Genomic DNA, 26,040 nt, shown 5'->3' with positions numbered 1-26,040 from the left:
CTAACTTCCAGCTGTCTTCATTACTCCATATATCACGGAAAAGTTACTGCAAATTAATAAAAGGTTTGAATTATTTTATGAGCCGTGATAATATAGCAAAGTACAAATTAAACACACATTTGCATTTCTATTGAACTGCGGTGCTTTGAATTTATGTACAGTCGTACATAATACGACGTAGCCAAAGATATATATAACTAACCCAAGATAGTTCATCTGTGTAGTTTACAGTGGGAGCAAATGAAGCAGAGTGGGCAGAACAAGCAAGGACGTGGCCAAAGCCATGCACGAGGTAGAGATCCTATTGGCGAGTTTTAGCATATATTTGCATATTTCTGTTAGTGAACGCCTCTTCTGAAGTGCGCGTGTGCACAAACTCAATTCGACCTTGCACTCTTTCTAAACAACACCATTTTTAAATACTTTGGCATAGCGTTTGTCTATAAAACGTAGTCCACTGTGTTCGTAACATATTATAGTTATGGGAACATAAACATGTATTGAGATCATATGTTTCTTCGATGAGAGAATTTGCAGAATGTCGGCCCAGTTTCACTTAGTTCCATCCTCTTCTCTCACTCCCATATATGGTGGTGAGAACACGTTCCGAACGGTTGCTTAGCCCTGACTGACGTAGCTAGACGCTCCAAGTCGAGCCGTTTTTGGAGGGGCTCTTTTACTTCCTCACTTCAGTGGCCGTGCCTTGCTGCTCACCGCACACACCAACAATCTAGCACTCCTCGGTTTTCTTCTAGAGGTAGATATCCAAGCAAAATGACCGAACAAGGCTTATCAGACGAGGCCGCGGCAGCAGCGTGCAAAGATGGAAACCCACTTACGAAGGTGAGTAGCTATATCTAGCAGTCCACTCTTGAATTCTGCCCAAGTGGAACTCGCAATACTAAAGTTAGGCACATAAGCCGGTTATGCAGTTTCATAGCTTTACAGCTGGGCTCACGCGCAGATGAACGTCGTCTGCCAGATGCAACGTTTGCAAAAGTGAAATCGCTTTTGCTGTTTGCGTCTTATTTATAGACTTAGTGCATTCTACTGATACACCGTCCGCAGTGCTACTAACTATGAAACTCTGTACTTCGAAGTGACATTTGGACTGTTTGTTGTGCCTCTGCTAGCACTGATAGTGTATGCAACTGCAAAACAGGAACTCTGTACATTTTTTGCCCACTCTTCTATAGAAATTGACACACACACTTATAGGCTTTACATTGACTTACTTTACTCCATTTCTGTTATGTAATGATGCCGTATTGGTATTGTTTATTTGCCAGCCAGACCTAAGTCTGTGATAAGCAAGTCCGTGTTGAGCGCTTGTGTAGGCCAGAGCGTCCCTGTATTACTGATACTTGACTGTATATCATGCTATTACAAACTCGCATCTACGGTGTTGGTAGTCGCAACAGTTATTTAATAAGAACTTAAATGTTTCGTTCTCGTACACCTTTCCGGCCATTAAAAAACGACGTGCTACCTTTTTGTAGCATTTCTATGTTCTATAACACCAGATCGGTTGCTCAGCAACAACACAGCTGCTTGCACCACGATGCCAGTCGTAAGAATTGTATGCGAACAAGCCTAGGCTATTGTGTGTGTGTGTGTATATATAGCTAACTGTGGTCAATCAATACATGCAAACATGTATTTTGATTAGCTAGCTAATGTTACCTAGCTAACGTTAGCGTGCTTGGACAAAGTCCAGCAGCTAGCCTCTGACTGTAACTAGCTAAAACCAGTCAGCTGAAAGCTAACCTAGCTAGCTAACGAACGGGCAAGTACGTTAAAGGTAGCTAGCTACCCAATGAATGTTATTTTTTTAATTATCTAGCTAAGGTAAAGTTATACCAGTCGGATGAGAGCTGAAATATGCTAGATCTCGGCCCAGGCGGCATCCCTAGACGTGTCCTCAGAGCATGCGCAGACCAGCTGTCTGGAGTGTTTCCTGACATATTCAGTCTCTCCCCATTTGCTTCAATATGTCCACCGTTGTTCCTGTACCCAAGAAAGCAAAGGTAACTGAATTAAATGGCTATCGCCCCATAGGACTAATTTCTGTCATCATCATGATGTGCTTTTGAGGCTCCACCTTACCTGACACCCTAGACCCACTGCAATTTGCATACCGCCCCAATAGACCCACAGATGATGCCATCACACTGCCCTATCCCATCTGGACAAGAGGAATACCAATGTAAGAATGCTTTCCACTGACTACAGCTCATCAACCCCGTCCTGTGCAACTGGGTCCTGGACTTCCTGACGGGCCGCTCCCAGGTGTTGACGGTAGGAAACAACACCTCCACTTCGCTGATCCTCAATGTAGGGGCCCCTCAAGGGTGCGTGCTCAGCCCCCTCCTGTACTCCCTGTTCACCCATGACTGCGTGGCCACACATGCCTCCAACTCAATCAAGTTTGCAGACAACACAACAGTAGGCCTGATTACCAACAATTACGAGACAGTATACAGGGAGGAGGTGAGGGCCCTGGGTGAGTGGTACCAGGAAAATAATCTAACTCAACAAAACGAAGGAGCTGATTGTGGACTTCAGGAAACCGCAGAGGGAGCACGCCCCTATCCACATCGACGGGGCCGCAGTGAAGAAGGTGAAAGCTTCAAGTTCCTTGGCGTACACATTATTGACATTCTGAAATGGCCCGCACAGGCAGTGTGGCAAAGAAGGCGCACCGGTGCCACTTCAACCTCAGGAGACTGAAGATATTGGGCTTGGCCCCTTAGACCCTCATTTTACAGATGCACAATTGAGAGCATCCTGTTGGGCTGTATCACCGTCTGGTACGGCAACTGCACTGCCTGAAACCTGCAGAGCTCTCCAGAGGGTGGTGTGGTCTGCACAACACCTCACTGGGGGCAACCTACCTGCCCTCCAGGACACATACAGCACCCGATGTCACGGGAAGGTCAAAAAGATCAAGGACATCAACCACCCGAGCCACGGCCTGTTCACCCCGCTATCGTTCAGAAGCCAAGGTCAGTACAGGTGCATGAAAGCTGGGACAGAAGCTGTTTTCTAACTCAAGGCCATCACGGCTGGCATCAAGGCCGGCTTCCACGCGGTTACTCAACCCTGCATCTTAGAGGCTGCTGCCCCATAAACAAAGACTTGGAATCACTGGCCACTTTAATAATGTTTACATACTGCTTTAGTCATCTCATATGCATTCTATTTGAGCAATGTCGGAGTGGCATTTACTGAAACTAATATTTATATTTTTCTTCCAGTCTTTTACTTAAATTTTTGTGTTGTAAATTGTTAGATACTACTGCACTGTTGAAGCTAGGAACACAAGCATTTTGCTACACCCGCTATATATACGCACACAGTTGAAGTCGGAAGTTTACATACGCCTTAGCTAAATACATTTAAACTCAGTTTTTCACAATTCCCGACATTTAATCCAAGTAAAAATTCCTTGTCTTAGGTCAGGTAGGATCACCACTTTATTTTAAGAATCTGAAATATCAGAATAATAGTGATTTATTTAATCTTTTATTTCTTTCGTCACATTCCCAGTGGGTCAGAAGTTTACATACACTCAATTAGTATTTGGTTAGCATTGCCTTTAAATTGTTTAACTTGGGTCAAATGTTTTGGGTAGCCTTTCACAACTTGTTGATTGTATGATCAATATATTTATGGTGCTGCTAAATATTTCCAATAGATGGCAGTATAAGACCACAAATGAAACGTATGAAGGTTACTCATCCCTGGAAGCACCCCCTAATTTTAACAGGTTACTATAATGATTGTTTATTATTACTATGTCAATCTTGAACATTAATTCAGTAACCTATGGTCGAGGATAAACACATTTTCCTATTGTGTTCAATGCCAAATCAACCAGCATCGAGCCACTGCCTTGTCGTACAAGTAACGTAAACTCACCCCATTCCGTACAAATGTGCGCAACCGCAACATTCAAACGAGGCTACTAAGAAAACTAATGGGACTGTAGTGACTGCGTTGACGTCAAAATCGGGGGTGTGAACTAGGTTTCTATTCAAGCGTTGATCGACCTGGTAATGGTTCTATAGTACTGGAGAAAAGTTCAAAACTGACCCTCCGTTACATCTTGACGTGTCATGTCGTAACGGACAGCTCGCATAAAGCAACTATTTCTGTCTTACAATCTCTCTCCACTAGGTGTAGCACTTCTATCATCCTTTAAAAACAAGAAATGGACAGTGACTGGGGTAAGGGGGGGTATACCTAGTAATTTTTTTGCGTTATCATTGCATGGATCATCATTCTCAAAACCGCTGTTCACAACCTTCAAATAGGTATGTAATGACACATTATATAAACTCTTTATAGTGTGTTATTTACATTTTAGAGGCGATAAGTTGGACAGATCGAGTGAAAAAAAGCAATTTTCCCACACGACATCTCTCCTTCTCACTATCACGCATTAGTTTAGCTTCCCCACCCGCCATTTTTAAAAAGAGCCGACGGGGCTCATTGCCTGCTTGAATTATGCAGAAACAGGCAGCGTTTAGGTCATGTAATTGATTATGTTGGAAAGGGTAGAAATTGTGCTTTACAATGGTATTGACATTACAGTTGATCTGGAATTATTACGTATTTGGGGCGCTAGAATAAGGGCAATTTAACGGACCAAGGCGATGTACGAGTTTACGTTAGCTAACTCAAATAGCTCCGCCAAAAGTTTGGTGTCATGTTGAGGTAAATTTACTAACTGCGAGGGTTCCATGATATAATTTTTTTGCGGGCTGTGTAAGATGCACTCTTGTCTTTTCCGAGGCTGTTTACTTGCACTGGCATAAGATATATTAAGATTTTATAATGCATGTATACTAGGGTTGAGGTTAGATCATCTGAGTGGTGATTATTTGGATGGGATTCAATACCTGCTATAGTTATTTTTTGCTCTCCCAAAATCAACACGGGTCTAAAACAAATAAATCTATAAACAAAACTGAAGTCATGTGTGACCATTTTATAAAATCATGGGGCAGTCTTTGGTTGCATGCTATTTTATGTCAATCATATTGCTCCTCGTAGCCTAAAATTATGTTTTGAGGTCTTATGCTGACATCTGTTGGAAATATTTAGCAATTAAAGGTTAATTCACATCAAGACATTGGTGAGGAAGCTGAGAAATAAAGTGTATTTTTCTGATTAATTCCTGAGCTCAGTCTCACCTATCCCACGCCAATTGCTGGACTTTCAGAGCTTACTCGGTCACACCCAGTTCAAACCACAGTTGAAAAATAAAACGCGTGTCTTGTTTATGAAGTATTCTGCCTTGCAACAATAAATATCTTTAAAATAACTAGTAAAAAAAACTGTAAAATGCTTAGGTTTTGATAAAAAATCTATGCAATTTAGTACTATAATAGTATTTACTAATGTAATAGTATTACTAAAATAGTTTCTAAAAGTGTTTTAGGCTACCCTACCCTAGAATTAGGGTTCATGCTAAATAGGATATACTTAGGGTTTCTGTCTCGTACTTTGTGACACCTGCTGATGTAAAAAGGGCTTTATAAATAAATGTGACTGATTGTCTCTAATGCAAACAGTATGGGTTTATAGCTCTTTCGCCTCCCAGTGGCTTTCTTTTGATACTACATACCTAATTAGCGACACTTGCTTGGCTCATCTGAGGTAGCACCTGCGTCAGAACTACAAATCAATGAGCTAGCCCTATCCATTTGGTTTCCAGCTCAGTGAACCTGCTCAACATTCACTCAATTTGATGCCTACGAACAAACAGATTTTATAAACATATCAAATTACCCAGCAGGCATTTAGACACAACAAATAATAATTTAAAACATTTATTCTGGCTGTTTTTAAATCGGCCACAATTTGAAAAGGAGGACAGGGACATGCTTTTTGTTTAGGTTTTACAATTGTTTAGGTTTTACAAAGCATGACCCATTTTTTTTAAACCGTTGGATGGCTATGCGCCAGCCATTGCTAGCACTGTGGGTCACCACAACGTGTACCCAAGAGAACACCAAGTAGCTGTAACTTTGTTAAAAGTAAGTTACCTGAGGTAAGACTACAATGTTAACTCGGGCAGGTCTAATTGCCAGCAATAGCGAAGCTGGTATTGTGGCACAGAACAATGGTCTGGGAATAGAATGTTCGGCAGGTGAGTTGGTGCCATGATGCTCAATAGAACTGTTAGGAGCTAGCAGGGTACGAAAAATGCCCTAAAGTAAAGCCTGTTTTTTCACGACTACATCAAAATTACAGAAAGCATCTGGGACATATGGTAAAATGTAATCGGAGCACAAACAAATATGCACAAATAAGCTGTGCTAGCTAGGTAATGTTAGCTAACGTGTATGTACCACAATATATCATAACCAAAGTTTGGTTGTTTTAAACTTAGACTAGCTAACTGCCCTGTTGCTCACGTTCATTTGCATTGCACAGACCAAGCTACGGTAAGATGAGGTAGCCAGATTTCAGACAGGACAAACACTGCAGGTAGCTACGCTACATTTCCTCAACTAAGAACCAAGACCACACAAACCATAGCCGAGAGAACAAATTGTAAGGTGTTGTGAACCCCATACAGTAAATGGTTGAACCCCAAACACACATGTAAACAGAACCTCAGTTGTGCATGCTAGCATCAACTCACCACACTGACAGCATCGCTGTTTCAGACATGTGTAGAATAAATTCCAGCTCCAACATAAACTCTCTCCTGCAGTCTTGTCATTACAATCCAAATGTTGTACTGACTGATCAACCGTGTCAAGTTACTTTTAAAGTGTGTTCACAGAAAATTTGAAGTCGCCATGCTCAAGTAAAATGTAGTCAGCTGCACGTGGTGCACCAGGGTAAAACAACATAATCATTGCTTGCAGGACATGCTGTTTGTCAGCCTGGTCTCACACTCAAGACGTGTAAAAGTGTCTAGCAACCATGATGAGATTTGAGTGTTCAAATCGCATCATGGACAACTTTAACATTTGAGCTAAATACCAACTCTGAAACTACTTACTACTTTTATTGCAACTACATACTACTTTGCAAATACTTAGCATGTTAGCTAACCCTTTAACATAACTTCTAACCTAAACCCTAGCCTAGCTAACATTAGCGTTGGCCACAAATTGAAATTCGTATCGTATGCATTGGAAATGTATAACATATTGTGCAAATTGTAACATAGGAGAAATGGATGATGGACATCCATATTTAATATATATCATACCAAATGACGTATTTTGGTTTACATTGGATTTACGTACAGAAGGATATGAGATCAGGTTGCAGCAGCGTGAGGTCAAAAGAAAACGAAATGAGATGTTTTGACCATTCTTTATTTAATAGTTTAGACAGTCCCCTCCCGACACACCTAATATATTTTAATAAATGTGACTCTTAGTCTTTGGGTTTGTGAAGTGAGTGTGATGGTGCATCTCACTAGAGACCAGCTTTCAAGGCCTTGATACATTGGATATTTTTTAGGCAATGTTGCTGGCAACCGAGTGGGATATGAGACACTTGAGCAATTAGCAAATGGACATGAATAATAGATTTCATATGAATCATATGTTAACTACATTTTCCCATTTTATTTACTCATCTCCTATAGCTTCTTGTTGACTGCCACATCTGTACTGGAATTTCTTAGCTAATAGACAAGCAACAGAGGTGTTGCCGCTGCCCTGGGCATCCACTCAATCTACTGCCAGTCAAGTCAATGCAGACAAAAGGATAACTAGAGTTAGAACATGTTTTACTTCAAAATTCTAAGCTAGGAAGTGTATATGGTATTCATCAAGATGGCAAGCTTGTTAAACATACAAAAGAGAATCTAATACAGAACTAAATGTACAATCTACATGGCTAGCAGAATACCAGATCTTATAGCCTTTAGCCGTACTCTCATCCTACTCCTCTGTTCCTCTGGTGATGTAGAGGTTAACCCAGGCCCTGTGTGCCCCCAGGCGCTGTCATTTGATGACTTCTGCAACCGTAAAAGCCTTGGGTTCATGCATGTTAACGTCAGAAGCCTCCTCCCTAAGTTTGCTTTATTCACTGCTTTAACACACTCTGCCAACCCTGATGTCCTAGCCATGTCTGAATCCTGGCTTAGGAAGGCCACCAAAAATTCGGAATTTTCCATCCCCAATTACATTTTCCGTCAAGACCGAACTGCTGAAGGGGGCGGAATTGCAATCTACTGTGGAGAGAGCCTGCAGAGTTCTGTCATACTATCCTGGTCTGTGCCCAAACAATTTGAGCTTCTACTTTTAAAAATCCATCTCTCCAGAAATAAGTCCCTCACTGTTGCTGCTTGTTATAGACGCTCCCAGCTGTGCCCTGGACAACGTGAATTGATTGCCCCCCAATCTATTGTTAGAGTTCGTACTGCTAGGTGACCTAAATTGGGATATGTTTAACACCCCGGCCGTCCTACAATCTAAGCTAGATGCTCACAATCTCACACAAATTATCAAAGAACCTACCAGGTACAACCCCAAATCCGTAAACATGGGCACCCTCATAGATATCATCCTGATCAACTTTCCCTCTAAATACACCTCTGCTGTCTTCAACCAGGAGCTTAGCGATCACTGACTCATTGCCTGCGTCCGTTATGGGTCTGCGGTCAAACACTCCCTAAAACACTTCTGCGAGCAGGCCTTCCTAATCGACCTGGCCCGGGTATCCTAGAAGGATATTGACTTCATCCTGTCAAAGACTGGCTTTTTCATACACATTTGCATCCTGCAGCACTAATTCCAAAACTTTTTGGGACACTAAAGTCCATGGAGACTTTACAGTGCACACTGCAGTGAGACTAAGAAACACTGTCACCGCTGATAAATCCACGATAAGCGAGAATTTCAATAAGCGATTCTCTACGGCTAGACATGCTTTCCACCTGCCTCCCCGCTTCTCCTTCACCCAAATCCAGACATCTGATGTTCTGAAAGAGCTGCAAGATCTGGATCCCTAGAAATCAGCTGGGCTCAACAATCTGGACCCTCTCTTCCTAAAATTATCTGCCACTGTTATTGTAACCCCTATTTACTTGTCTGTTCAACCTCTCCTACGTATCATCTGAGATTCCTAAAGATTGGAAAGTGGCCGCGGGACACTCTCTCTAGACCTAAACTGTTACAGACCTATAAAGCCAAGTGAACAAACGGATCACTGACCATTTCGAATCCCACCGTACCTTCTCTGCTATGCAATCTGGTTTCCGAGCTGGTCACGGGTGCACCTCAGCCACACTCAAGGTCCTAAACGTCATCATAACCGCCACCGATAAGAGAGAGTACTGTGCAGCCGTCTTCATCGACCTGGCCAAGGCTTTCGACACTGTCAATCACAGCATTCTTATCGGTCGACTCAACTGCCTTGGTTTCTCAAATGACTGCCTCGCCTGGTTCACCAACTACTTCTCAGAGTTCAGTGTGTCAAATCGGAGGGCCTGTTGTCCGGACCTCTGGCAGTCTCTATGGGGGTGCCACAGGGTTCAATTCTAGGGCTGACTCTTTTCTCTGTATATATCAATGATGTCGGTCTTGCTCCGGGTGATTCTTTGATCCACCTACGCAGACGACCGCATTCTGTATACATCTGGCCCTTCTTTGGACACTTAACAAACCTCCAAACGACCTTCAACGCCATACAACACTCCTTCCGTGGTCTCCAACTGCTCTTAAATGCTAGTGAAAAGAAATGCATGATCTTCAACCGATCGCTACCCACCCTCCCGACTAGCATCACTACTCTGGATGGTTCTCACTTAGAATATGTGGCTAGACTGTAAACTCTCCTTCCAGACTCACATTTAAGCATCTCCAATCAAAAATTAAATCTAGAATCGGCTTCCTGTTTCGCAACAAAGCCTCCTTCACTCATGCTGCCAAATTTACCCTGGTAAAACTGACTATCCTACCGACCCTTGACTTTGATGTCATTTACAAATTAGCCTCCGACACACTACTCAGCAATTTGGATGTAGTCTATTACAGTGCCATCCGTTTTGTCACCAAAGCGCCATATACTACCCACCACTGTGACCTGTATGCTCTCGTTGGCTGGTCCTCGCTACATATTCATCGCCAAACCCACTGGCTCCAGGTCATCTACAAGTCTTTGCTAGGTTTAGCTCCGCCTTATCTCAGCTCACTGGTCATCATAGCAACACCCACCCATAGTACATGCTCCAGCAGGTACGTCGGAAGTTTACATACACCTTAGCCAAATACATTTAAACTCAGTTTTTCACAATTCCTGACATTTAATCCTAGTAAGAATTTCCTGTTTTAGGTCAGTTAGGATCACCACCATACGTTAATCTCTAGGAGACAGAACGCGTCTCCTTCCTAAGTGGGATGCCGTCTGCGTGGTCCCATTGTGTGTACACTTGCGCACTATTGTTTGTACAGATGAGTGTGGTACCTCAGGGCATTTGGAAATTGCTCCCAAGGATGAACCATACTTTTTTTTCTGACATCTTGTCTGATTTCTTTTGATTTTCCCATCATGTCAAGCAAAGAGGTACTGAGTTTGAAGGTAGGCCTTGAAACACATCCACAGGTACAACTTCAATTAACTCAAATTATGTCAATTAGCCTATCGGAAGCTTCTAAAGCCATGACATAGGTTTCTGGAATTTTCCAAGCTGTTTAAAAGCACAGTCAACTTAGTGTATGTACACTTCTGACCCACTGGAATTGTGATACAGTGAAATTGTCTGTAAGCAATTTGTTGGAAAAATTACTTGTCATGCACAAAGTAAATGTCCTAACCGACTTGCCAAAACAATGGTTTGTTAACAAGACATTTGTGGAGTGGTTTAAAAACTAGTTTTAATGACTCCAACCTAAGTGTATTTAAACTTCCGACTTCAACTTTATATTTCACTGGTCATCCCCAAAGCCACCTCCTCCTTTGGCTGTCTTTCCTTCCAGTTCTCTGCTGCCAATTATGGGAACAAATGGCTAAAATCACAGATGTTGGAGACATATCTCCCTCACCATTTTTAAGCTGCTCTGACAGCTGATGCTTCTCGATCGCTACAGCTGTACACAGCCCATCTGTAAATAGCCCATCCAACCAACTACCTACCTCATTCCTGTACTTTTTTATACTGTTTTGCACACCAGTATTTCTACTTGCACATCCTCATCTCAGTGTTAGTGAAGGATATAAAAAAAACTGAATTAAATTGTTGCTAGCAGCACAGTTGGTCACTAGCGTTCTGGATAACATGAAAACAGCCTAACTTTAGGCCGTTTGGACTCTTGATTGCCTTCGTGAGGTCAGAACGCTCGCATCAACCCGACTCCTCGGCCAGAGCGTCCAGTGTGCGCTCTGAATTTCTGAACAGCACTGGAGGCAATTTTAGGAACGCACCCTTTAAAGGCGCTACATGGTCATTTCGATGTCTACATTGGCCATGCAACATTTGCGTTGTTTTGACCTCTGCAGAAGTCAGGGCTATCTGGCTATGCCTCCGGAGGCTTCGCGATTGCGTCACACCAGCCATACAGCGTCTCCGACCACATTTTCGGATCAAGCATGAATGGTCTCTTTATGCCAATTCAAATGCTCGAGGTACACATGGTACTTTTGTACACTATCAATACTTAAAATGTATTGCTCTGTTCCAAATCTGAGTTCTCCCACCTGTTTTCATAATAATGCTGCCATTTATAAATGAGGCCATGTGCTCTTTTACTTGAGTTGGACAGCTGTGTACTACATTATTTAGGACAGTACTACATTATTTAGGACATTTTTGTAGCTCAAGTTCTTTATTCAAGGATTTAGAGCACCTATCCAATTTCAGATTTGTAAATAAGTCTAATTGTACAAGTGTTTTACATTTTGAATTACTATTTTACACGTGTTTCTCAGCAGTTTAATTTTGTTGAAGTGTTTGTACCAGGAGTTAACAACATTGCTCTTGATGATCTACAGCGGTATGCAGGCTTTTCTGCCCAGTGCTATCACCACGCTCTTCAACGAGACCATCAGTTAGGTGTGGTTAGAACTGGGCTTGAACAAAAAAGCCAGTATAAACCTGTAGCTTGTCAAAAGCAATTGTGGCCATCCCTGAGTTGTATTTACAAAGTTGACTATCTGATGAATGTACATGTACATTTAAAAAAAAAAAGTTTTGTTTACAGGTAACATACTACTAGTCATTTTCCCAGTGGAAAATCAGCTGTTAATTTTAAATCAATAGTAACTACATTATTTCTGACCCCAGTTGTCATTATTGTTTAAGTGTACTTTTATTGCTGTATTATGTTGCGTCATCACCAAGGTTTTCCAGCATTCAGCTTTGACCTACTACAGTAGCTGTGATGGTATTGTACTTCAAACTATGTGTGGGCAGTTAGCTTAGGATTCAAACCTTCTCAAACAGCCCAATTCATAATCTTCAGAGTGATAAAGGCATTTACAGTGTCCTGTTGTTAAAAGGATGGGGGGTGTCGGGTTGCCTGAGCTGCAGACAGCTGTATTGGTCCTCTAATACAGGACGATTTAATGGCGCACGCAGTGTACAAAACAAACTTTTAAATTTATTTATTTAGGACTGTATGACATCATGCAAAGCACGACTGTCTCGTGATTAATCTTAGATCATTATAGTTAGGAGTATGTTTGCTCCGAAACATGTAAGCTAGCATGAACGATTATTGAAGGAAATCAAGTTGCCACCCTGAATTTACAGGTGTACTTATTTTTCAATGCTCACTTCTTTTTTTGAGGTAGAACATAAGTCCTAGAATTAAGAATAATTCCTAGAATTGAGAATTCTGTGGTGTTCCAGGATTTCATGATGCAGCAGACCATGCTAAGGGTGAAGGATCCAGTGAAATCCCTGGACTTCTATACCAGGATCATGGGAATGACGTGAGTGCCAACCGTTGCCCCACCAATGTTGTCTGGTCATTGGATCACGAGAAATACAGTACCTCTACTCTTTCAAATAAAACTTTGACTAGATTAATTTCATGACAGTTTTAACCAAAGTAAATTGATTTAGGATGAGCTGGAGGCACTTATTTACTAACTTGACAGTTACTTAGTAAAATGCTACAATAAGCTAGCTTTGGTACCTGACTGGTCCTGCACTTCTTGGAATGAAGATGACAAGTTGGCTAAAGTATTAAACAAATGGCATAACCCTGAAACCAGCCTGAACTCTGTGCTCAACACGTGGCACACGTATTGAGCGCAGCTGTCAGGCTGGTTCATGAGACTTTCGACTGGCAATAAGTAAATGGTAAAACACTACAACCCTCCTGAAGCGTCAATAGAGCAGATACTTTGTCATTTTCCAATATGTAGTGTGTTTCTCCCCTCATGCAGTCATACAACACGGGTAACTTTTCTTTGTCCCTTCCCTCCAGGTTACTCCAAAAGTTTGACTTCCCCTCCATGCACTTCTCCCTTTACTTCCTGGGTTACGAGGACAAGAAGGAGATCCCTGCTGACGTGAAAGAAAGAACGGCCTGGACCTTCTCCAGACGAGCCACCATTGAGCTCACCCAGTAAGGCCACTTTGGACTTTGGGCGATAGGCAAAAGCGCTCCTCACTATTCACAAGAGGCCTGGGCATGATCAGAAGGTCTACTCTTACTCCAGTCCTAGAGATATCCTTGAAATGTTTTTTAGTGCGGGCGTGGTGTGAATTATCAGAGGAGCCAAGGGCGCTCAACTCCCCTGAAGGAGACGTTGGCTGCCCTAGATGCAACAAAAGTAAAACTTGGGGATCTTCTAAATAATTCCAATTTAACCATTCTCTAATTTGTTTAAAATGCAGTGGTAAATATGAAAATTAACGAACACCCCCACCTCTCTGTCATGGTTTAAACCATTTTATTTGTGGCGGCGAAGTCCATGCAGATTATTTTTTTGCCTTGGCTGAGATTTTCCTTTGTGCTTCATCTTTTTCGCCATTTGTTTTGACATGCGTACTCGATTTTTAAAAAAGAAGCCTTTATTCCAATGCATTAGATGTACAGTGCATTCGGAAAGTATTCATACCCCTTGACTTTTTCCACATTTTGTTACATTACAGGCTTATATTAAAATTAAGTACATTTTTCCCTCGATCTACACATAATACCCCATAATGACAAAGCAAAACTGGTCAAAATCTGAAATAATCACATTTACAGATGTATTCAGACTCTTTACTCAGTACTTTGTTGAAGCACCTTTTGACAGCAATTACAGCTAGAGTCTTCTTGGGTATGACGCTACAAGCTTGGCACACCTGAATTTGGGGAGTTTGTCCCATTTCTTCTCTGCAGATCCCCTCAAGCTCTGTCAGGTTGGATGGGGAGCGTCGCTGCACAGCTATTTTCAGGTCTCCAGAGATGTTTGATTGGGTTCAAGTCTGGGCTCTGGCTGGGTCACTCAAGAACATTTGGAGACTCATCCCGAAGCCGCTCCTGCGTTGTCTTGACTGTGTGCTTAGGGTCATTGTGTTGGAAGGTGAACCTTCTCCCCAGTCTGAGGTTATGCGCACTCTCTGAGCAGATTTTCATCAAGGATCTCTCTGTACTTTGCTTCGTTTATTTTTCCCTCGATCCTGACACGTCAACCAGTCCCTGCCGCTGATAAACAACCCCACAACATGTTGCCACCACCATGCTTTACCGTAGGGTTGTTGCCAGGTTTCCTCCAGACGTGACGCTTGGAATTCAGGCCAAAGAGTTCAATCTTGGTTTCGTCAGACCAGAGAATCCCTTTAGGCCCTTTAGGTGCCTTTTGGCAAACTCCAAGCAGGCTGTCATGTGCCTTTCTTAATTGAGAAGTGGCTTCTGTCTGGCCACTCTACCATAAAGGCCTGAGATGCAGAGATGGTTGTCCTTCTGGGAAGTTCTCCCATCTCCACAGAGGAACTCTAGAGCTCTGTCAGTGACCATCTGGTTCTTGGTCACCTCCCTGACCGAGCTCAACAGACAATTCCTTCAACCTCATGGCTTGGTTTTTGCTCTGACATGCGCTGTCAACTGTGGCACCTTTTGTATAGACAGGTGTGTGCCTTTCCAAATCATGTCCAATCAATTTAATTTACCACAGTTGGACTCCGATTAAGTTGTAATAACATCAAGGGTGATCAATAGAAACAAGATGCACCTGAGCTCAATTTTGAGTCTTCGTAAACGGTCTAAATACTTATGTAAATAGGGTGTCTTTTTTTTGTTCATAATACATTTGCAAACATTTCTAAAAAGCTGTTTTGTCAATATGGGCTATTGTGTGTAGATTGAGGTGCGTGCAGTTTTTTAAAAACTTGAATACCTGATGATCGACAATATTACTAGACAACTAGCTACAGCTAGAAAACTGCATCCAAGTATATGTTAATGACATTAGGCCGATAGTTGACTCTTTCGGTCAGAAGCATTACATTTTGTAATGGCATTGGCATACATTATTTTGGATTTGTGTGCCCATGAGAATTGTTTTTACGGCGAAATGTAATTAAATGTTACATAGTTACGCTTACAGTGCATTTTTGAAACCTCCAAGATATGATTCGTACAGGGTTTAAGTTCTCTTTAAATTGCTAAATGCTTAATAATGACATTGTCGATAAGGAAAGGTAGTGTTATGTCACACAATCTGTGAAGACTCCACGCATTAACTCATGAATTATGGACAACTCATGAACTATGGTGTAAAACATGTTTTGAATCAATTCTTGTATTATATTGAATGTGGGCTACCTATTCTGCGTGCGTTCCTGTTTGCCTTGGCTGAGAGGGTAGGCTACCGGCACTGGTATAGGCCTAGTGGGGATTTGTATAATTTAACTTAAAAAGCCATTGAAAGCACGGTGAGCGTTACTTTTTGGACCGCGACCGGCGAATCAGTCAACACTACATCACTGGCTTCTGGTAGGCCAATTTGAAGTTCACAGTAATACACATTGTAGCCTAGCCTAATAATTTGACCTTGTGTTTAGGGTGACCTTCCTGTTTTTACTAGAATGGTTTCAGCCTCATTTCAGGTGTCCCAACTTCTCAGGCTACATTTATTTTCCATTTGTCAGCAAGACACATGTCTATTACCATTCATCAAATGGCATGAGTAGACATGCAGTTTGGATGCTGGAATTGTTTTGAAATGGATATACATGCCTACTTTTTAAAGTAATTTGTTTGACAATCAGATAAATGTCATGATGGGTTGTGTTCATGCCACATTAAAAGGTCATTTAATTTTTTTAAATATCGGATGTGTGATCTTACATTCCTATAATTTGATAGTTTTGTATTGCATTGTTTTTTTTCTGTGCCTCCTAGTAACTGGGGCTCTGAGAGTGACGCAAGCCAGTCTTACCACAATGGCAACTCGGACCCTCGTGGCTTTGGTGAGTCTCTACTCTGCACTGAAGCTCAGTAATCATCCCATAGTACCTTGCCGTACCACTGTACATAAAGTCTGCTGGAATAATCAATCATTTTTTTCATTGTAAGACTTCTCATTGACGTGTTTGACCCACTTTTGTCTTATTGCATATCTGTAAGAAGGACACTTTTTAAAAGGCCCATGCATGCTTATAACAAGTTATAAAGCATTATATCTGCAGGCTTCATTGTTACCCACCCTGCCATTTATATCTTTTGGATTGTTATTCATCTTAATGGATAGTTTTTGTTCAAGACTTAGATATACACCCCCAGCTGTTCTCCAAGTCGTTGAGTTGATTAACTGCATAAGTGGCGTAAACTAGTTAGTCAGCAATGTGCTATGTTCATTCTCTCGCATCATAGGGCACATTGGAATTGCGGTGCCTGACGTCTATGCTGCCTGCAAGCTGTTTGAAGAGCAAGCAGTCACCTTTGTCAAGAAGCCTGATGATGGTAAGAGTAGCCCCGCAGTACTACTCACACTTGGCTTTTTTTTGTAAGCAAGATTTGGGTGTGTGAAACATTTGCTTGGTGTCATAAAATATTTGAGACAAGATTGAAGAAGTGGGTTAAAAAGTGTGCGTGTGTTTGGACACCTACTCATTCAAGGGTTTTTATTTTTGTAGATAATATTGAAGATATAAAAACTATGAAATATCACATGGAATCATGTAGTAACCAAAAAAGTGTTCAACAAATCTTAATCTATTTTAGATTCTTCAAAGTAGCCGCCCTTTGCCTTTGACAGCTTTGCACACTCTTGGAATAAGTAGGCGTCTTCAAACTTTTGACTTGTACTGTATATGCAGTACAAGTCAAAGAAGTTTGATAACATGACAATTCCCATTATTTGCTTGACTATGCCTTCTGGATACTTTCCTGCTGGGTTCCACAAAAATGAAGGCCCTAAGAAACCACCTCATGCTTTCACCCAGTCTTCCCCGTCAGACCCCAGGCTCCCAGAGGTGTTCCCAAGCCATATTGTTATTTTCACTTTGCTCCCGATCTCCTTCCTCCATAGCCACCCGATCGATATACACGTGCGTTGGCCTTAATCATCTTTACTTTAAGATGAGGTAAAGTTGATTAATTCAGCACAGTAGCACTGAGTCATCTCACACTGCAGGAGATGTGATGCTATTATTACAGCAAACTTCCCCTTCAGTGATGTGGCCTCCTGTATACAGGGATCTGTGGCTATTCTTTTAAGCATTGTACCTTCTTTGACAAACCCATCACTAAAAGTTGACAATAGTGTCTGAAATGACAACACTATCTCTGCTACTCACCATGATCTGGGTATGTGTGACATTCAATTAAATTCATAGTAGTCTCTTGTGCACAGTTAGCTGTCCTTCCTCTCCTACAAGCCATCCCCTGTAACAATATACATAAAGTGGTATAGTTCCCCAGAGACTCTATTACCCACTTCCTTAATTTATGACCCCCACTTCCCTGTAATGTTAATGCCTTGGTTTTTGGGACTCCACAGAATACACTGTCGGTCCTGCCAGACTCTGCAATTATAACAGCCTTATGCAAACATTCTGTCTCAAACACAGGCACCGCATGTACCTCGCCACCTGCTACAAATACATTTGTACATAAATCATTCCATCTCACCCATAACACATTGGTCACTACTACTAATCCACTTCTATAGTTAGAAACATACTAAAACATTCAGGTCAAATAGTTCATTTCCACTAATCCTTCCTTTGGAACAATGATCACTCTTATGTTCCACGACACCTAGAAACATATTGACTTGAACATGGAAGAAAGACAATACATGTTTAATAATTTCACACTACCCTTGATGCTACTAAGACTGGGGAAAGAACCATTTGTTCTGTTCTATGCCCATGGAATGCTAGTCTCCAAGCCAGTCTCCTTCCTCATCCTCGGGTGTTAACGCAAGACCGACTATGAGCCTTGTATGTAATTAATTGTACTGTATCATCCATTAATCCATATGTATTGATGCGCTTTAACATTAGGTTTCAGATGACAAAAACATCTGGTAAAACAAAACCCCTTCATCCAGTACCCCCTCATGGTTGGCCCAAGCTATCATATAGTGGCTTCTCTAATAACCTCCCTCTGAGGACACTAAACGATAAGGTTTCACAAGGAGAAAAACCCTCCCTCGACCCAATAATTTCGAGCAGCGCATCCTCCCCTCACATTGTGCTCTCCTCACAGCTTAGGAGCAGCAGCTCTCTTTTTCCTTTCCGAATCAAATGTTTTAATTATGATCAATTCTACAACCCAAATTTAGAAAGACTCAATGTTAACCACCAAGGGACTGACAATCACAGGAATTCAAGCCCCTCAACTTAGCACACCATCAAGGTTAGAAAGTACATTTACAAACGGGACCATATATTACCGATAACTTCTCATTACAACCCCCATTTGTCCCGGTTTTACTGTCGTAAGTGCCATGCTAATGACAGATCGGTATCTCAATGCATTTTTACTTTAAATTACTATGCTTTGTGCTGACCTCCACAAACAACCTGATACCCCAAATAAAGTATTACGGGCACGGTTGACCCACCCCCTTCTCCAGCACTCATCCTTTTAGCGTCTTCATTGGTTCTTCAGATAAACTATCTTCCAAACGGCACATGGGTAACTCATGCCTGTCACAGTTAATGCCATGATAATGTCCCGATTTTCAATATCTGAGGAAATGTTCTGATTTTTCCAAGTACACGAGTCTCTCACCTGAGCCGCCACCACCATTCTGTAGTCTATTCTGTCTGGTTATTTTTCCCACCAGTACATCAGCAGTATGAGAGGAGTTTGACTTGATCTCACTCCACATGCACAGCCTCATGCCATACTCCTGCTGCTCGTACTCAAGTTGCTGGCTCAGACTCGGGTCACAGGTAGGAGTGGTGAGAAACAAGGTCGTAGTGAACGCCTTTGTCACTATTCTTCAGCCGGTTAGGGAGGGTTGAGGTTCACAATGTTCTTGGTGAAATTATCCATCCTATGCATCAAGATACCATCTGTGGTCACCTTTGCCATCTCGCAATTACCGGGTCAGGGAGTTAGAGCTCTAACCTGGGCGGCAGGGTAGCCGGAAGACTAGTAACCGGAAGGTTGCAAGTTCAAATCCCAGAGCTGACAAGGTACAAATCTGTCGTTCTGCCCCTGAACAGGCAGTTAACCCACTGTTCCTAGGCCGTCATTGAAAATAAGAATTAGTTCTTAACTGACTTGCCTAGTTAAATAAAGGTAAAATAAATAAAATAAATAACCCTTCGGGAGAAATCCCAACAATACAGCAGACCCAATCTGGTGAGATTTGTATTGAAACAGAGACAAGAACAACAGCAATACACATCACGATCCATTTGGAGTAACTGTCAACCATTACTAGCATATATTTTCCTTTTTATATGCAGACTGAACAAAATACATTTGCATATTTACCAATGGGCAGGGTCCCAGGGAACTGGTTATTTCCCCTTGAACACTTGACTGTCATCGTGATTAAAAAACAAACACTGCCTGTTAAATCAAAAATAAACTAATTAGAATTACAGCTCTCTAACTCCATAAGGAAATAATTGTATCCCAAAAGGTAATGGTAAAATAGACTATAGACAGATGTCCCTCATTCATATTAAACTTAAATCTCACAATTTCTATTGAGGTTGATCAGGCCTCACCAGAAAGTCAGGACAAACGTCATTCAACACCATTAAGTGTTTTCTTTCCCTGTACTTCTTCAATAACCTTTTGACAAAATTTCAAACATTTTCCATCATTCTGCAAACCCAGTTCACAACCAATTTTTAAGACCCCATACAATAATTCAAACACGATATTAACACCATTAACACATACTCATAACCGATGAGGAGGTTGTGTGTATGGTAAACCCTAGGGCTAAAACACACACATAGCCAGGCCTTACTTATCTGGGAGCTCCCTTTAATGGCCTAATCCGGATACTTTTATACTTAAAACTGCAGAATTCCACTAACTGCTCTCCCAAGACCACAGTCTCTGGAAACATTCCAAAGAGATAATGACACCCCCTCTCATGGAAGAGAAAGTGTACATTTTGTTAGCATTCACTATGCTGCATCTTAATCAGAAACCCAAAAGTTTTAATGAAACCTAACATGTTAAGTCCACTGTCCACCCTCCAATCATCGCTGTCAGAGCAGCATACCGATCACTGTACCTGTACACAGCCAATCCGTAAATAGCACGCCCAACTACCTCATCCCCGTGGTATTATTTATCTTTTTGCTCTTTTGCATGCCAGTATCTCTACTTGCACATCTATCACTCCAGTGTTAATGCTAAATTGTAATTATTTCACCTCTATGGCCTATTTATTGCCTTGTTTTCTGAATTTGCTAGGAGTGTTTGACCTGGTCATTTTATTTTGTATTTTTAGAATCTATTCGCCTGGTATTTCGCATAGATTCTCCAACCCCAAAATCAACTCCTTCTTCCCATGTAAAATGATCTGTGTATTGTTACTGGTCCTATGATCAGAGACATGGGTAGTAGCTGGATCGCTTTCGATTCTTCCCCGGTTACCTTGCTGAATGCAAAACTTCCCTGTTGTAAATTTAGCACATTCCTCATTGTAAGGAATCGGCTATATTTGATTCCAGGCATCTATTAGAAAGTTGTGCGAGATGTGGCCTCCTACGTCTCCCTTCACATAGAAACTCATCTCTATGAACCACTATTGATTGAGCAAAGGCCATACACCGCTATGTTTGAGTTTCCTGCCCCGCTGCTTTCAAGAGTGCTTGCTGCTGGTTCTTCTGTCACAAATGCAAAGGCTCACATCGCAGCATTCCTTCCGAATGTAGCCATTGCAGTCGTCTCAATACCATCCTGCACTCGTTTTTCCAATGGCCCCACATCTAAAACGGGGATCTGTCGCCCTATGCTACTTTTCCCTCCCAGTTTCTTTGTCTTCTCTTGGCCATTGAAACACTGTTAGTGACCTTTCAGAAGCTGTGTTAACCCCTCGCACGACTACGAAGTGAGCAGAGTTAGATTCCACTCTGAAAGCATCCTGCTCCATTTCATCCACTACCCCCGCAACTGCAGTTTTGTCAAACCTGCCATCAAAGTAGACGTACAAATTGTACTCACGTACCCAGTCTTTTTGCAGCTGAGTACATCTACTAATTTTGGGTTTATCAGTTTCTTTTTTGTTGATAGAATGCTGACTTCAAAACGCTGGTGTATTGAGCTTGCGATTTTTCATTCATGTCATTGTACCATATTACAACAGCATCTGAGTTCTTTATTTGATTGGAATTTTCACTCCGTAGGGAAATGATGACCAATTTGCAAAAATGTTATCCATATTTGAGCCCAATTAGTAGATTCCTTGTGCGCTTGGTTTAGTGCATCAATGGCTTTATTAAACTTTTCTTCTAGCCCTGCTTTAAAATGAGAATCCCAGCTGTCGGTCTCGATTTCAAAAGTTATTCCGACACCTCTCCGGACGGTGTCCAGGGTGTTTAGATCTTCTCACTCACGGCTCCAATACGCGCCAATTTGAACTATTTCATGTTGTGATATCCACTTCCCAGAGTAGTTATGGTATAGGTGCCTAATCATTTGGTCACGGGGCCTGATACCTTATTAGAACCAAAACTAAAGCGTCTGCAAATGTATTACTGGAGGACACAGGTGACCTAATGTCTTCTTCCAGTGTTACGCCTCAAATATCACTGTTGTTGACAACACACATTGCCAAAATTATTCAGTTGTCTCCACAATCTGTCACGGTTCCTTGCCCCAATGGAGCATAAATCAACCTCTCTCCTTATTGCTACTGCTAATACACACAATGTTCGAATATCTTGAATTTTTTTTTTTTTTTTTTACCATTAGTGTGGCTCATGAACATGCTGTGCTCCAGTCTAAAATATTAGGGGGCTAAACCCTCCTAGGTATGCAGTGCCTGCAGTACCTAGTCCTACATCTCAACTGGGTTGAGGTCGGGTGATTTGTGGAGGCCAAGTCATCTGATGCAGCATTCCATCACTCATTCTTGGTGAAGTATCCCTTGCACAACCTGGAGGTGTGTTTTGGGTTATTGTCCTGTTGAAAAACAAATGATAGTCCCACTAAGCGCAAACCAGATGGGATGGCGTATCGCTGCAGAATGCTGTGGTAGCCATGCTGGTTAAGTGTGCCTTGAATTCTAAATAAATGACTGACCGTGTCACCAGAAAAGCACCATCACACCACCTCCATGCTTCATGGTGGGAACCACACATGTGGAGATCATCCGTTCACCTACTCTGCGTCTCACAAAGACAAGACCAAAAATCTAATTTGGGGAAGAAAAAATAATAATAATTTGGACTCATATCAGATCAAAGGACAGATTTCCCCCAGTCTAATTGGTCGTGTGCCTTGGCCCAAGCAAGTCTCTTCTTATTGGTGTCCTTTTTAGTAGTGGTTTCTTTGCAGCAATTTGACCATGAAGGCCTGATTCACGCAGTCTCCTCTGAACACTTGATGTTGAGGTGTGTTTGCTACTTGAGCTGCAATTTCTGAGGCTGGTAACTCGAATGCACTTATCCTCTGCAGCAGATGTAACTCTGGGTCTTCCTTTCCTGTGGCGGTCCTCATGAGAGCCAGTTTCAGCATAGCGCTTGATGGTTTTTGCGACTGCAAATAGAAAGACGAAACATTCAAAGTTCTTAACATTTTCCAGATTGACTGGCCTTCATGTCTTAAAGTAATGAACTGTCGTTTCTCTGATTTATTTGAGCTGTTCTTGTCACAACACAACTGATTGGCTCAAACACATTAAGAAGAATAGAAATTCCACAAATGTACTTTTAACAAGGCACACCTGTTAATTGAAATGCATTCCAGGTGACTACTTCATGAAGCTGGTTGAGAGAATGCCAAGAGTGTGCAAAGCTGTCATCAATGCAAAGGGTGGCAACTTTTAAGAATTTTAAATATAAAATACAGTTTGAATAAATTTTTGGTTACTACATGATTCCATGTGTTATTTGATAGTTTTGATGCCTTCACTATTCTGCAATGTAGAAAATAGTACAAATAAAAACCCTTGAATGAGTAGGTGTCAACTTGACTGGTACTGTATTATATTTATGCCAGATGTATAAACAGATTTGAGGATTGCTGTGCTAGCTAAGCTGTTGGCATTCCTCAATGGTGTTAGTGTTCATAGCTTAGCATGTTGCCAAACGGGTGAGGGAATCGTCATATTTGTCTAGAGTTCTCTGTAGTCAGGTAGTTTAAAACAGGATTGGGTTACATGTAAACATTACGAGAACTTCCTTGGCAACATGACAGATCATTGATTTCACATAAGAGTGAGGCAGTTTTGGTCAATAACATTACCACTTCATGGCCACATTCAGAGGCATGTTCTATATGACATATCAAAGTTCACAACGTTGGGCCCTGCTGAACGTGGCCCAGGTGTTACTGTTGGTGGGTATGATTAACACCTTTTCAATGTGTGTTGCTTCAGTCACAGGGAAATCATCATCCTGGTGTTTTTATGGTTATTTATGTATGAAACCACGAAGAGTCCATTTACTGTTTGGAATTTACAGAAACGTTTTTGTAAATTCAATGAAGTAAATGGATAATGCAATTCTATAAATATCTTTTCTTAGACGCCACAGTTCATTTAGGATATTTCTTACTCTGGAAATACTTTAATTCAGCTCATGTGCTCTTTGGATGTTTATATTCTATTCTTGCTCCAATGTGTATCCTGACAATTTTAATCAGGAGCATTTCTATCTATCATGGTGTTTTGTCTTCTACTCCATTCTCGTCTCTCTCTATCGCCCTCTGCTCTTCTCTCAGGTAAAATGAAGGGGCTGGCGTTTGTACAGGACCCTGATGGCTACTGGATCGAGATCCTCAGCCCCAACAACATGGTCTCCATCACCTCTTAAAGAGGCAACAAGGACCCCCCCCCCCCCAATGGGATACAGTGCCGTGGCGTTATTTGGGGTGTAGATTTTGCCAACAATTTAGGAAACCCCCCCCCCCCCCAGTTCCATGAAGGATACTTATGGGAGTAGCAGTGACACGACATAAGGACAAGGCACACTTTTCTATTGTCTTGAGAGCTCGTGGCAATGAAATGCAGCCCGGGAAAAGGGCCAATCGTAAAGATTGTATTTCTCATTTGAGTTTAATGGCTGAGCGCAGGTTTGGCGGACATTTTGTTTTGAGTATACAGCGATGCCTGACTTAACCTTCTAATGTGCAGTAAAGCTAAACACCACTGTTCAAAGCTGCAGTTACTGTTGTCGTTTTTTTCTTTACTTAAACTCTGTTTTACATGAAGGTAGAGTGAGCAAGATAACATTAGTGGTAGTCTTGGCAGATTGGAATTCTGCTGTGGACCCCGCCACAATGCTGTCTGAAATGTCAAATTGTGGAGTCTACCTTTTTACGGTAGACTTATGCAATCATCAAACCTGTCTTTCGGTTTTACTTGTCCTGGGCCCGGTTTCCCATAAGCATCTTAAACAAGGCTAAGTTTATTGTTAGGATCCCATAGTTCTATTGTTCTAACGATGAGTTTTGACCTGAAGATGCTTTTGGGAATCCGGGCCCAGGGACTGTATCCACAGAGCGTCTCAGAGATGGAAAATTTGGTCGTAAGTGCTGAGAAGAGACATTTTACACCTAATCTTATGCTAAAAGCTATGCATGAAGCTTCTAGTCATAGGGGTCCTACCTAGTCGACATATGTAGGACACCTCATGAGGAGTTGGAGTTAAGTTGAAAGAATGTTTTGATATTTCTGTATGAATAATCTGGATCTACATGCTTTTGAAAATGATTTCATATGATAATCCTTAATTGTTTTGTCACCTACACCAGAGAAGTGCAGTGAAATGTGCTAATTTACAGGGTCAGCCATAATAGTACGGAGACCCTGGCGCAAATTAGGGTTATGTGCCATGTTCAAGGACACTGACATTTTTCACCTTGACAGTTTAGGTATTCGAACCAGTGACCTTTCAGTTGCTGGCACAACACTATAACCGCTAGGCTAACTGCTGCCCTATAACTGCAGGTTAATAAATTAACACTTATTTTGATTATTTAATTAACCGTATCCTACATCTTATGTCAAATATCCATTTGTAGCGCAATAACATGTTTTAAAAAAGTGCCTAAATTGGGCCTTTAACTTTGATTCTGTAAGATGAAAAATGAAATGCAACATTATTGGAAAGGGAAATGCCTTTCCTTTTATATTGCAGATTGTGGTTTACAGCAATGTAATTGTCTGCATTTCCAATTCCCCCCCTCAATTTATTTGGAATATATATTTTCCTTTTATTAACCCTACCATTCCTCCACTAATTGAAGTAAACTAATGGACACTTAGGTTTTGACTTCCAGCTTATACATACTATATACATTTCACGGACACAGTATATTTGACGATAGTTTTGTTTTTAGTTCCATCATTCAGCTCCACTCAAGCCCTCCCATATCTGAACACCATTGCCATACATTTTTTTCAACTGTGCTGTGATGTTTCACAAGTTCGGCGTCTCTTTATTCTCAGATTAAACATATTGTAAATTAC

The 26,040-nt window shown here is 41.5% G+C and overlaps 1 protein-coding gene across 1 annotated transcript; it reads left to right on the top strand.

Moving 5' to 3' along the window:
- The first annotated feature begins 399 nt into the window (after positions 1–399).
- Positions 400–26,040, top strand: LOC110506260 (glyoxalase 1). Its single transcript, XM_021585696.2, has 6 exons — positions 400–843; positions 12,827–12,909; positions 13,410–13,550; positions 16,320–16,387; positions 16,791–16,880; positions 24,291–26,040. Exons 1-6 carry the CDS (start codon positions 775–777, stop codon positions 24,380–24,382), a joined length of 543 nt encoding a protein of 180 aa, XP_021441371.1. The 5' UTR covers positions 400–774; the 3' UTR covers positions 24,383–26,040.

This window comes from Oncorhynchus mykiss, chromosome 26 (genome assembly GCF_013265735.2).
Source record: "Oncorhynchus mykiss isolate Arlee chromosome 26, USDA_OmykA_1.1, whole genome shotgun sequence".
NCBI lineage: Eukaryota > Metazoa > Chordata > Actinopteri > Salmoniformes > Salmonidae > Oncorhynchus > Oncorhynchus mykiss.
Note: the sequence above shows the minus strand (reverse complement) of the source record. Positions and strands in the feature narration are given on the sequence as shown.